The following is a 12,761-nucleotide window of genomic DNA, read 5'->3' as shown; positions in this document are numbered from 1 at the left end:
TGGTAGAGATATCAGCAATCTGAGAAAAATCTGCTGCAAAGTTTTGTAGAGGATTAATGAGGCATTACAACATTTGTCTTTAAAAGTTTCCCTGAGGTATCATGGACACTACTATTTTGTTACAAATGACTCAAATGACTAGACTTGACTTTAAGATCTTTGGTAAGAGAGAATGGTACTTATATAAAACCAAATAAACAATTTGTCCTTTTGAGTTTTACTAATAATAAATGCTTTTGAGCTTCTGAGAAGAAAGCAACTTTTCAAATCCAAGATGATTTAGTTGCACTGATCACCCAAAATCATAATTATACTTCTTTAATACTTCAATATATCAGGGCAGCTAGATGGCACAATGGATAGAGCACCAGTCCTGAAGTCAGGAGGACCTGAGTTCAAATTTGACCTCAGACACGTAACACTTCCTAGCTGTGTGACCCTGGGCAAGTCACTTAATCCCAATTGCCTTAGGGGAAAAAAAAAAACAAAAAAGCAAACAAAAAAATACTTCAATATTTCTATGACATGGGTACTCATGGACATGGGTACACCCTGCATCAATGAAGATTGCAGCCCATGCAGGGCTCATGTCTATTTCCCATATGGCCCTCTACTAATGGGGAATAGGGTTTATCTAAAGTATTGAGGACTTTCCTCTCATTCTCTCTCTCTCTTTTTAAATTTATCTCTTTATATTTAACACACATTGCTTTATGAATCATGTTAGGGGAGAAAAATCAGCAAAATGAAAAAAAACCAAGGGAGAGGGGGAAAAAAGTGAATATGGCATAGATTGATTTACATTCAGTCTCTTTACTTCTTTCTCTGGATGTAGATACATATCTACATACATATCTATATATGATAGATATTAACTATCTAACTATTTAGATAGTTAAATAACTATCTAAAGTCTGTTAGGATTGCTTTGGATCACTGAATCACTGAGAAGAACCAAGTCTTTCATAGTTGATCATCACACATTCTTGCTGTTATTGTGTACAATGTACTCCTGGTTCTGTTTGTTTTGCTCAGCATCACTTCATGTAAATCTTTCCAGGCCTTTTTAAAATCATTTTGTTCATCATTTTTTATAGAACAAGAATATTCCATTGCCTTCATATATCTCGATTTGTTCAGCCATTCCCCAATTGATGGGCATCTACTCATTTTTCAATTCTTTGCTACCATAAAAAGAACTTTTACAAATATTTTTGCACATGTGGGTCATTTTCCTCCTTTATGATTTCCTTGGGAGACAGACACAGTAATGACACTGCTGGATCTTCTCACTATCTTACCATTGTGTGGATACTATGGAGCATATGAACCATACATCTCTTGCTATAAAAGAGGCTTATTTCCCACCCACTCCCAGTCTTATGTTTTTCTAGATAATTTCTCACTTATAATTGACTTCACTATGTTCCCATTCACCAAGTATCTCTCTCTTGTCTTTTGGAGGATTAACTTCACTTCTCTTGATACTGTGGTGTTCTATAACTTGCAGCCTTATAGAGAATCTCCAGAAGAATTTTAAAACAAATATTCAAGTAATAAATATATTTCTAATACTGGATAGAGGTGGGGCCTGGTTCTGTTATTTAATTAGCATTGGAAACTCTCAGCATAATTTAATGACAGATTAATAGTCTCATTGATGTAGGAATTCTCTCCACAAATATAAATCATCATAATTGTATATACCTTGGTGTTTGGGGTCATTTTGGCCATGAAAAAGTACTCAATGGTCTTTTTACTTAGCTAGAGAGGACTCTGATTATTAGATCCAATTGGTCTCAATCTGCAATCAAGGTTTTCTAGTTTCATAAGATTTGCCAAGTCTTACAATTTACTGGGATAGCCTTTATGGGAGGGAATAAGCATTTATTAAGTACCTATTATATGTCAGCCCTTTGTGACAAGCCCTTTACAAATATTTTATGATCTTCACAACAACTGTGTCAAATAGGTACAATTATTATATCCATTTTGCAGCTATGGAAACTGACCCAGAAAGGTTAAATGATTGCTCACGGTCACAAAACTTATAAGATAAATTGAAGTTAGGTCTTCCTGACTCCTGCCCCACTACTCCATTACACTGTACCTCTTACCTCACTACTTTGAGAATCCAAAGACAGCACTAAGACATGGGGATGTATCAGAAGAGGTCTGAGTGTAGGAATAATGATTTTTTCCCCCTGAGGCAGTTGGGGTTAAGTAACTTGCCCAGGATCACACAGCTAGGAAGTATTAAGTGTCTGAGGCTAGATTTGATCTCATGTCCTCCTGATTTCAGGGCTGATGCTCTATCTACTGCACCACCTCAATGCCCCAATAATGTTAATTATAACAGCAGCCACCATTCCCTTAGCATTTTTGGTCTTTGAAAGTCCTAGCCTCAGAACAGTCCTATAACATAGATCAGCTATATATTTAATGTTCCCATTTTTTAGATTTTGACAAGTAAAGCAACTTGCCCAAAGTCATACAAGATAAGATGTGTTGAAGGTAGGAGGAAAGTCCACTCACCAATGTGGTTGGTCATCTCCTGAACCCTTGTGTAGCTTCTCAGGTGCACTGTATAGTAATTCCCCCATATTCTGTAGCTCTGTGATAAAATGCCTAATATTTATTGTTGTGCCCTCTTTCTGGCTTCAGAAGCAGGAGCAATATAATGGAATGTAACTATGCCGACAAACCATTAGATTTGTTGCTGTTCTTTAAAGTGCCCATTTTAAGCATTGCTATTTATGTCTTTTACCCTGCCCAGCTGTCACTGGTTATGCAGAGGCCCTTGCTTAGCCTGCAGTCTGTCCGGGAGGCCCTCTATCCTTAGCAAACGCCATTAAATATTATAAGACTGTTGAGGAAATTCACAGGGAAGGGAGCCCAGAACTACTTTGGGCATATACTGATTCTGAGCATGAAAGAAGATCTATAGGAGTCCCAGCTGTGGTGGCTGTGATTTCTTATGGTACCTACATTTGATCTCCACCATTATTTCTCATGTAGAATCCAAAGGGTAAGGGGGAGTGCAAGTAAGGTTCATCCTCATGGAATAACATTTCTTAGCTGTCTCGTTCACTATTATTTTGAGAGGCTTGTGAGATGATAGAAAGAGAACTAGATTTGCAGTCAGAAAACTACAAGACATTACCTGCAACTGAAGATAACAATATCACCTCTCTGAAAGACTCAAAACACTACCCAAGTATATATATATACTTGGGTAGTGTTTTGAGGAGAGGAATATATATATATATATATATATATATATATATATATATATATATTCCCCTCCTCAGTTTCTGTGTGAATTTCTACTTATTTGAATATCTTTAGAGATATGAATCCATGTTTACTATTATAAACCAAAGTTGATATTCATTATTATTTTGGGCTAAAATCCATCATTATCTTGGGTTACTTGTGATATTTTAGAAAGAAAATAGACTTATAGTGAAAAGGTCCAAGGCCAAGCTAGATAGGGGTTCTTAATGGAGGATTTGTTTAAAAAAATATGTTGATAACTATTTCATTATAAATGGTTTCCTTTGTAATCGTATGCTTTTTTTTTTTTCATTTTATGCATTTAAGAATATTATGCCCTTTCCCCAAGGAGCTTAAAATCTAATGGGGGCAACAACACACAAAAGGAAAATGAAGTTGATGGGGAAGGAAAGAAAAAACCTGACACTGGAATAATGGAGAGTTCCAAAGAATCTTAAAGCAGTATAGGTGGTGGAAAGAGTAGAGAGAAATTATATTGGGAGCCCCTCTTTAAGTAGATTCTCAAGAGTTTATGGCCTTGACCTCCAGTAAGGGAGTCCAATCAGAAGAATAGAGGGTGCTGATGAAATGTGAATATTAGACAGTCAATTTTGTATCATAATTCAGGTTTATAAGTGTTGGAAGTATTATAAAGGGATCACTAGGGATACTTTCAATAGTTTGAAGATAGGAAAACAAACAAATGAATTTGAACCCAGGCTGTCAAAGTCCACTGAAATGGACAACAAGCCATTCATTTGCCTCATATTATAGACTCTGTTGTGTATCTTCTACCCATATAATTCAGGAAATTTTTTAAAAATGATTATTAAAACATTGATTTTTAAAACATTGTAAACTGGCTACAAATAACTGCTTCTGGCCTTCAGGAATGTGAAACAACCCTGGTGTAGCAGGATGATGTATCTCATGTCATGGACTGTGGTAAAGCTATGTAAAAGGGTTCAATTCACACTGAAATTTAGGAGCAGGACCAGACTAAGGCACCATAATACAGTGGGAACAACCTGAATTTGGATTCAGGAAACATGGGTTGGAGTTTCTTACCATTCTACCATCAGTGTGACCCTTCTGAACAACCTTAAATTTCTTCCTCTATCAAATGGGCATAATGATACATTAATCAACTCAGTCAATCAGTAAGCATTTATTAAGCATTTATTGTGTTCCTGACAATTTTTAAAATTCTGGGCATGTCAAGAAAAAGCAAAAATGGGCTCGGTCCTCAAGGAGCTTACATTCCAATGAAAGAGACAATGTAGAGATAAATTGATCTCAAAAAGATATTAGAGGGAATTAGTTATAAAGGGAAAGACACTAGCACCTGGAAAGTCTCCGAAAGGTCTTTTACATGAGTTGCTGCTTGGCAGCCTACCTCATTCCATTAGCTATCAAATATCATATAAATATGAATTATCATCAGTATATAATATTGATGTAATTATTTAACAGAATAGTAGTGGATTTTAATATATGACTAATAATAACATTGCATGCTTTATAATATTTGGAAAAGGAAAGATTTTGATGGAAGGACAACAGATTGGGAGGCTTCCTATTGTCCCTCAGATACATTGTGTGGGAAGTTGCTGAATTTGCCAGTTCTGCCAGGAGCCTGTTAACTAAACAGATGCCTCTTTTGAGTTGTAAACAGAAGACAAGTGGGGGATAGGTGGCTGGGACCAAGGTAACCTAACTACTGGTTTTGTGTTCACAGGTCTGAGGCGCAGTTACACGTGTAGCATCTGTCATGTCACCCTCAACTCAATAGAACAGTATCATGCCCACCTGAAAGGCTCGAAACACCAGACCAAGTATGTACTTTCCCCTCTTCAGTTTCCTTGTGAATTTCCATTTATCTGGATGCCTATAAAAACATAAGCTAGAGTTAATATCTCATTTGGCTGGTATTCTTACAGCAGGGGAAGTGCACATCTTGAAATACAAACGTTCATTTCTATTAAAATGTGTATCCTTTTATAGAAAAGATGGGAAGAAAAATTAGCAGTAAGACAAGAAAAGACTCAGAGGAAAGGTGCTTGTTTATTATTGTTGTAAAATGCATCCAATGAAGCCATTTTTGCAAAGTTCATGTATTGGAATAAGCTGTAGTTCCAGAAGATGAGACTTATCTTGTGCTTAGGTGTAATTTTTAAAAGATTTCTATTATTTCTATTCTTCTTCTTCTTCAAAATAAAGTCCTACCTTTATGTCTCATCCAAATCCTCATCACAACATAATTGGGGCTCTACATACCCCTTTGAGTAGGCTTTGAAGGTGGAGCCCATTACAGTGAAGTTGGACAGTTGGTGATTTTTCTTTATCCACAACTAATGAAATTGCCTGCTGGAGGTGTGAAGGAATCCATTTTGTTAAAGAAAGTACCCACACCAATGAAATCAGAGATCCTTTAACTGTTGAAGTGATATTCATTTAAGAAAATTGAACTCCTATTATACATGATGAGTAGATTAAGGCTTAAATAAGACTGAAAATTAAATTAAGTGATCTTGATGAACATTTACCAATATTCAAACCCACTTTTCAACATATACTATGCATGTGAGTGTGGGTGACACTCTGCTAGACACTTTGTGGGAAGACAGATACACAGATAAAAATGAGACTGCAAGCTGCTTTAGTAAGAGAGGTTAAGTACACAAATAACTATACTACAAAATAGAATATTATAAGTTCAAGGAAAAGATATAATGTGCTTTTAGAAGAGAGAGGACTTATTCTTACCTGATAGGATGAAAGAAGATCATGGAGCTGAGCCTTTAAGGTCAATTAGAGTTTTAACAAGGAGATATGGAGATATGGCCTAAGCAAATATCGAAAACTATTGATGAGTTCAGGGAACAGAGAGTAGTCCACTCTGTTGTTGAGGAATAGGGTATGTGGAGAAGCATAGTGTGAAGAAGGCTGAAAAGTTAGAATTCAGATTCTAGCTGTCATTTGAATGACAGGCTGAGGAACTTGATCATAATCTATTAGCTAATTAAGAATCATAAGGATTCTATTCATTAAAGATTTTGGCACTAAAGTGGTCACTTTTCAGCCCCACCTCCTAACATTGTGCCTCATATATGTTTGGTGCTTAATAAGTTATTCTGGATTGATTGATTGATTGTCAAACTCAGGTACTGGAAATGTTACTTTGGCAACTCAATCAAAAGGGGTTTGAAGAAAGGAGGTGAGTTAGAAGCATATTGCAATAGCCCAGACACAAGGTACTGATGACTTGAATAAATGTGACATCTTTGTGAGTGGAGCGGAGGAGACTCTTATGACCCCTATTTCCAAAGAAGAGTAGGACTTAGAAGCTAATTGAATGTGAAATAATGGCAAAAGGAGGAGTATAAGATGCCACTAAACTTTTTTTACCTGGATGACTAGGAGAATGATAGAGCATTAGCAATAAAAGGGGAATGAGGAAATTTGCGGAAGGAATGAGGGAGGTGACTCTTAATAGCAGGAAAGAATAACCCAGTAAGGAATTCAGAGAAAGCTGAATCTAAGGAATTAATAAATGTCCTAATAGTCCTGCAGTGAAAAGCTAAGATCCTTTGAACAAAGAGATGATGAAATCTCAGGGAAAATATGATGAATCTTAAGGAGAATCATGTTACTCATACTGACAAAGAAGAGAAAATAACTTAAAGCACATTATTTGTTCAGAATTAGGGAGGGGGAAGAGCATAATTAGACAAGTATTTGAAAAAGTGGTTGGGGTCTTAATGGAGTGCTAGTTCAATATTCTTCAGTAGTGTGACACAGCAATTAAGAAAAGCTGGTGTGAGCTTAAATTGTATGAAAAGAAGCTTAATGTCTGGAAAGGAGAAGGTGATAGTGTTGCTGTGCTGTTTTGGTCAGATGATCCTAGAATTTTGGATTGATTTCTGTGCATTCAAATACTAGAAAGAACATTACAAAAATGCAGCACATTCACATGGAGGCAAGGTAGGAAGGGGACTGAAAAAGCATGCTCTCTGAAGATCTGTTGAAATGTCTGTAGCTGCTTTGCCTAAGGAACAGAAAAATTAGAGGTGACATGGTTATCAGTTAGAAGTATTTAAAGGGTTTTTATGTGGAAAAGAGTTTACAATGACTGCCTAGTTCCAGAAAGTCTCATTATGAGCAATAAATAGAAAAAGCAAAGAACTAGATTCTGGATTGATTTAAGGAAAAACTTTCTAAAATTTTGTTCCAAACTTTAATTATATATCTTGGGGGTGAGCTCCTTGATGAGCTCCTTCATATTAGAGGTTTTTAATGGGAATTTGAATGAAAATTTTCTGGCATTGCTGCATCAGGGAATTGTATTTCAGATATGAGATTGAATATATGAATGCTGAGATCTCTTCCATTTCTTGGAAGCAATTTCTTGATGCAATTATTTTTCTTTCTCCTTCTACCTCCCCCCACCAGCTCCCATGGATTCAACTGTAATCTCTGAGCGGGTGACTTTCAAATCTATATAGCTAGCCCTTATCTCTCTACAGTTTTCCACTCTTACATCTTTTTTTTGTTTACTTCTTCCTGCTGGATATCTCCTTCAGCTTGGTGTCTCATTGGAACCTCAATGTGTCTAAAAGAAAAATCATTATGTTCCACCTAAAATCATCCTTCTTCCTAATGACTTTATTTCTTTCAAGAACACCACCATTCTTCTTTTCACCTGGGTTTCCAAACTTAGAACCATCATCATTTTTCACTCAGGCCCCATATCCAATCAGTTGCTAAGTACTGTTGCTTTTACCTAAAAATCTCTCAGATCCATTCCATCCATGCCATTCTTCTGAGCTACTGTTCTGTCCTATCCTCCTAGGCCTTTATCACCTCTGGCTTGGATTATCTCAATAGCTTTTTACCTCATTTCTCTGCATCTAATCCATTGACCCTGCAATTTACTCTCCATAGTTACAAAATTGATATTACTAAAGTATAGACCTGACTTTTCTTTTTGGTATTTATACCTCTTCATTATCTAATTCCAATCTTTCTTTACATGCTCATTATAGTCTGTTTCCCTAGCTCAAAGATTCTTAAACTGCGGGATGTGACCCCATATAGGGTCCTATAACTGAATGCTGGGGTCTTGAAATTATGATTTATTATCAGGAAAAATTCAATTTGCATACCTATTTGATATTGTTATATATCCCATTTGTCCATATAAAAATTTCTCAGAAGAAAATGAGTTGCAAGGAAAATGCTTAAGAAGTCCTGCCCTAAATACACTGCACTTTAACCAAATGAGTGTTTCCTTGATCTTCCAATCTTTTATTTTCTACCTCTGCAGCTTTGTACATGCTGTCCTCTATATCTAGAATTTTCTTTTTCTACATTAAAATATGAGCTTTGTATCCCCAGCACTTAGCACAGTGCCTTACACATAATAACAGCTGAATAAATGCTTGTAGTTTATTCAGTCACTCACTCTTCACCTTCTTTTAAAGGCATATAAGCCCTGTCCTTTTTTTAAATTTTTTTTTCAAAAAATATTTTTAACACACATTGCTTTATGAATCATATTGGGGGAGAAAAATCAGAGCAAAAAAGAAAAAAAACATGGGAGAGATTTAAAAAAAACACAGAAAAAAAGAAGTGAACATAGCATGCATTGATTTACTTACATTCAGTCTTCTTAGTTCTTTTTCTGGATGCAGATGGCATTTTCTATCCATAAGCCCTGTCCTTTTAAGCCTTTGCCTCAATTATTAGTTCAACCCTTTCCCCTCAATCATTTTGCAAATAGTATGTATTTACTTATTTATAAACATATCCAATCCCCTCTGTAGAATATAATTTTGTGTAGTCAAGAATTGTTTTGCTTTTATTCATGTATCAGAAGGACGTTACTGATATCTTATTCAACTCTCCTGTGCTAGATATATGTGAGTCACACAAATTGAAATTTGGAAGGAATCACATTGTCTGTCTAGTATAACCCATTTGTTGTGGAATCATTTCAGTCATTCCTACTCTTTGTGAACCCATTTGGGATTTTCTTGACAAAAATATTAGAATGATTTGTCTCATTTTGCAAATGAGGAAACTGAGGCAAACAGGGTTTGCCCAAGATCACACAACTAGTAAGTGTCTGAGTTTGGATTTGAACTTAGGTCAGGCACTTTATCACTATGCAATCTAGCTGCCCAGTGTAACCCATACTTTAAAAAAAGGTCCCTTTTATACTGTATTTGGCAATTGTTTTATCAAACTGTCATTTGAAGAGTTCCCATAAAGGAGAGGCAGTACTTTTTCAAACAGTCCATTTTTACTTTTGATAGCTCTAATTATTAAATTAAAGCTAAGTATGATGATGGTGATAATAACAGTTAGCACTTTTATGGCACTTACTATGTCCCAGGCATTATGTTAAGTACTTTACAAATATTATCTCATCTGATCCTTTTAACAAAGCTAGGAAGTGAGCATTATTATTATTCCCATTTTAAAGTTGGAAAGCCCAAGGCAAACTGAGCATAAGGGATTTACCCTAAGTCACACAGTTAAGTAAGTGTACTTAACTAAATTTAACTTCTATAATCCATGGTTGAACATAACAAATTTTATCTGTCTCTGGTGATAGCTCTTGCAATGACTTGAAGCTGACTATATCCCTTCTCTATCCCTCCACCTTCCCACCAATATCTTTTCTTCTCTAAACTCAATAGTCCTATTTCTTTCACCTTGCTCTCGTATAATATGAACATGTCTCACATAATCACCCTTCTCTAGATAGTTTCTGATTTATTAGAGTCCTACCTGAAATCTGGTCCTCAGAGCTGAATGTAAAACTCTACACGCAGTCACTTCCCCTCTCAGCTTCTGTGAATTACTGTAAAAGTGGGAATTCCAGTGAGTCAGTGAGGAAGGGGGAGGTAGTCTTTGGTTATCCATCACATTTTAACAAGGAGACTAGATCTTACTTATTTCAATCTCCTCATCTGTAAAATGAGAGGGCTAGACCATATAGTCTTTGAAGGTCTTTTTAAGTGTATAACTCATGACCTTTTTACTTCTTTTGCCTCTCCCCTCCTCTGTCCTCCCTCCCTCCTTTCATCCCTCTCTGCCTCTTTCCCTTCCTTCCTCCCTTCCTTTTTCCCACCCTCCTTCCATTCTTTTCTCCTCCTCCTCCTTCTCTTCCTCCTTTTTTTTTCCTTCTTTTCTTTTTCTTCTTAACAAAGGAAGCCCAGGCATAAGACTTACCCAAAGTCACATACACACACACACACACACACACACACACACACACACACACACACACTTGCTCAGTAGTGCAGAATTGAGACGAGAATTTAAGTCCCTGCCTTCTGGCCAGGTTCTTTTTTGTTCTCAGTACCATGCCAGGAGTATGACAGACTTTGGCTGCAGCTAAGTTCTTTAGCAGATGTCATCAACAGCATAATGGCACCTGAGTTTCTCTCTACCATTAACCCGTAGAAGAAACATTAAAGATCTAATGACATTAAAGGTTTACAAATGCAAATGTTCACACTGCTGTGGAAAGCAATTACCTATTAGCAGATTTTCTGAGACTTCCAGGCCATCTACTCTGTCAATTAGTACAAATGATTAAAATGAAATTTAAAGGGACCTGAATCCATACCATATATTAATGGATGATTCTTCCCTAATATACTTAAATTTGAGCTTTGGGAACCCTTCTAGGCCTAAGTATTTTATATTATCTAGAAAGAGAGGATATAAAAACTGTCATTAGTTACTTTGATACTTCAGGTGGTTGAAAATGACTCACAAGTGTCCAGGAGGATAAATCAAGTTGACAACCCAACCAGCAGTCATTTTCAAATTTGCTTCTGCCCCTGAGTTGAAAACTTAAATGAATCCATCTCTTTTTTTTTTTTTTTGTCATTTTCCCAAGCCTCCAGAAAAGGTCTCATATTATTCATTCCCACATTAAATGTGTTCATTTATTTCTTATGTACTTGAATGGTTGCACAGATAGAATGAGTTTTAGGCTTCGTTTCAATGTGTGCCAGATACTTTGGAACACAATGCAGGCTTTGGAGATAGTCATGAATTATCTAAGGGATGAAAAATCTTAAATAAGGCACTTTCATAAGGCATGCCAATAAGTCAGAGAGAAAAAGAGCCTTCCTAATTCTTGGCTGGCAAAAGCAACTTAAAAGGCACAAGAAATGATAGTATCGCAAAAGGAGATAAATGCTATTCTGAAGGCTGAAGGAGAGAAATCCCTCTTTTTGAACTTTTAACTTAATAATAATCCTTTACATTTATATAATACTTTGTAGTTTACAATGTGTGTTACACATCTCTTATCTCATTTAATCCTCTTAACCATTGTGAGGTGGGCAGAAGAGTTTTCTTTTTTTCTCCCTCTCCACTTTACAGATGAGTAAACAGACATCCAGATGGGCTAAATGCCTCAGACTTGAAGAATCATGAGACTGGAAGAGGCTTTCAAGACCATCAATTCCAAATTTTCCCCCAGAATTCGAGAGAGGGAAAGTGCAGGATCACACAGGTCCTTTAATTCCAAACTGAATATTTTTTTCACAACCCCATGATGCCTCTTGATTTCAGACCAAGAATATTAACAGCCAGAGAGGTTTGTCACTTTTGTCCTTTCCCCCGCTGTTAATATATGAGCTTTTTTTTAATCCAGAAAGAATCCATTATCAGTGGATTATCTTGAGATGATGAAGTATTGGAAGTAGTAAGCTTCCTATTGAAAAGGGGATATCAGTATCTATAGAGGATATGTGTCTATTATGTTCCAGGCACTATGCTAAGTGATTGGGATACAAAGACAGACAAATGTCAATTCTTCTCAAGGAATTCACATTTTAATGGGAAGACAATGTGCAAACAACTATGTCAAATAAGATATATAAAGAATAAAATAGAGTGATCAACAAGGAAAAGGCTCTAATGAAGGAGAACTGGGAAAGGAGTATTGTAGAAGGTGGAAGGTAAAGGGTCTTGAAGATGGTCAGGAAGGGCAGGAAGTAAAGGTGAGGAAGGAGAGTATTCCAGGACGGGGAGCCAACAGTGAAAACCTCCATGTTCTAGGACTCAGCTTTACCCTCTATAAAATACTGTCTACTACACCCTCTGTGAAATACATTCTCTGCTACATCATTCCCAACCCTTTCTCCAGTTCTAAGTATAAGATATTGTCATCCTAATTGACTGTCAGTTCCTTGCAATCAAATACAATCTTGCAATGTAGTCAGCATAGTGAGAAAGAAGGAAATATACCAAGGAGAAAATGTGGAAAGTAACCTATATGGTTATTTAGATATTTTTTTTTGGTAGACTCTCCCAAATGAAGCAAGGAATGGGATGATTACATCTGCACTACTCCTTGGAGCTACCTGTTACTCAATGTATTCAAGAATGAAGCAATAAAGACAAAGGTTAATGTTTTTAGTATGGGGCAAATGGGTAGGTCAGGAGGCTGGTGAGTT

The 12,761-nt window shown here is 36.3% G+C and overlaps 1 protein-coding gene across 4 annotated transcripts in view; it reads left to right on the top strand.

The window, feature by feature from the left end:
* The window catches only part of ZMAT4 (zinc finger matrin-type 4), an 803,377-nt gene that overhangs the window by 484,855 nt on the left and 305,761 nt on the right, over positions 1–12,761 (top strand). For all 4 annotated transcript variants that reach the window (XM_051975573.1, XM_051975570.1, XM_051975571.1 and 1 more), the window contains one exon: positions 5,015–5,111. In XM_051975573.1, coding sequence (XP_051831533.1) covers positions 5,015–5,111 — 97 coding nt within the window. The remainder of the gene's footprint in view (positions 1–5,014; positions 5,112–12,761) is intronic.

The sequence above is a fragment of the Antechinus flavipes genome, chromosome 2 (assembly GCF_016432865.1).
Source record: "Antechinus flavipes isolate AdamAnt ecotype Samford, QLD, Australia chromosome 2, AdamAnt_v2, whole genome shotgun sequence".
Lineage (NCBI taxonomy): Eukaryota > Metazoa > Chordata > Mammalia > Dasyuromorphia > Dasyuridae > Antechinus > Antechinus flavipes.
Note: the sequence above shows the minus strand (reverse complement) of the source record. Positions and strands in the feature narration are given on the sequence as shown.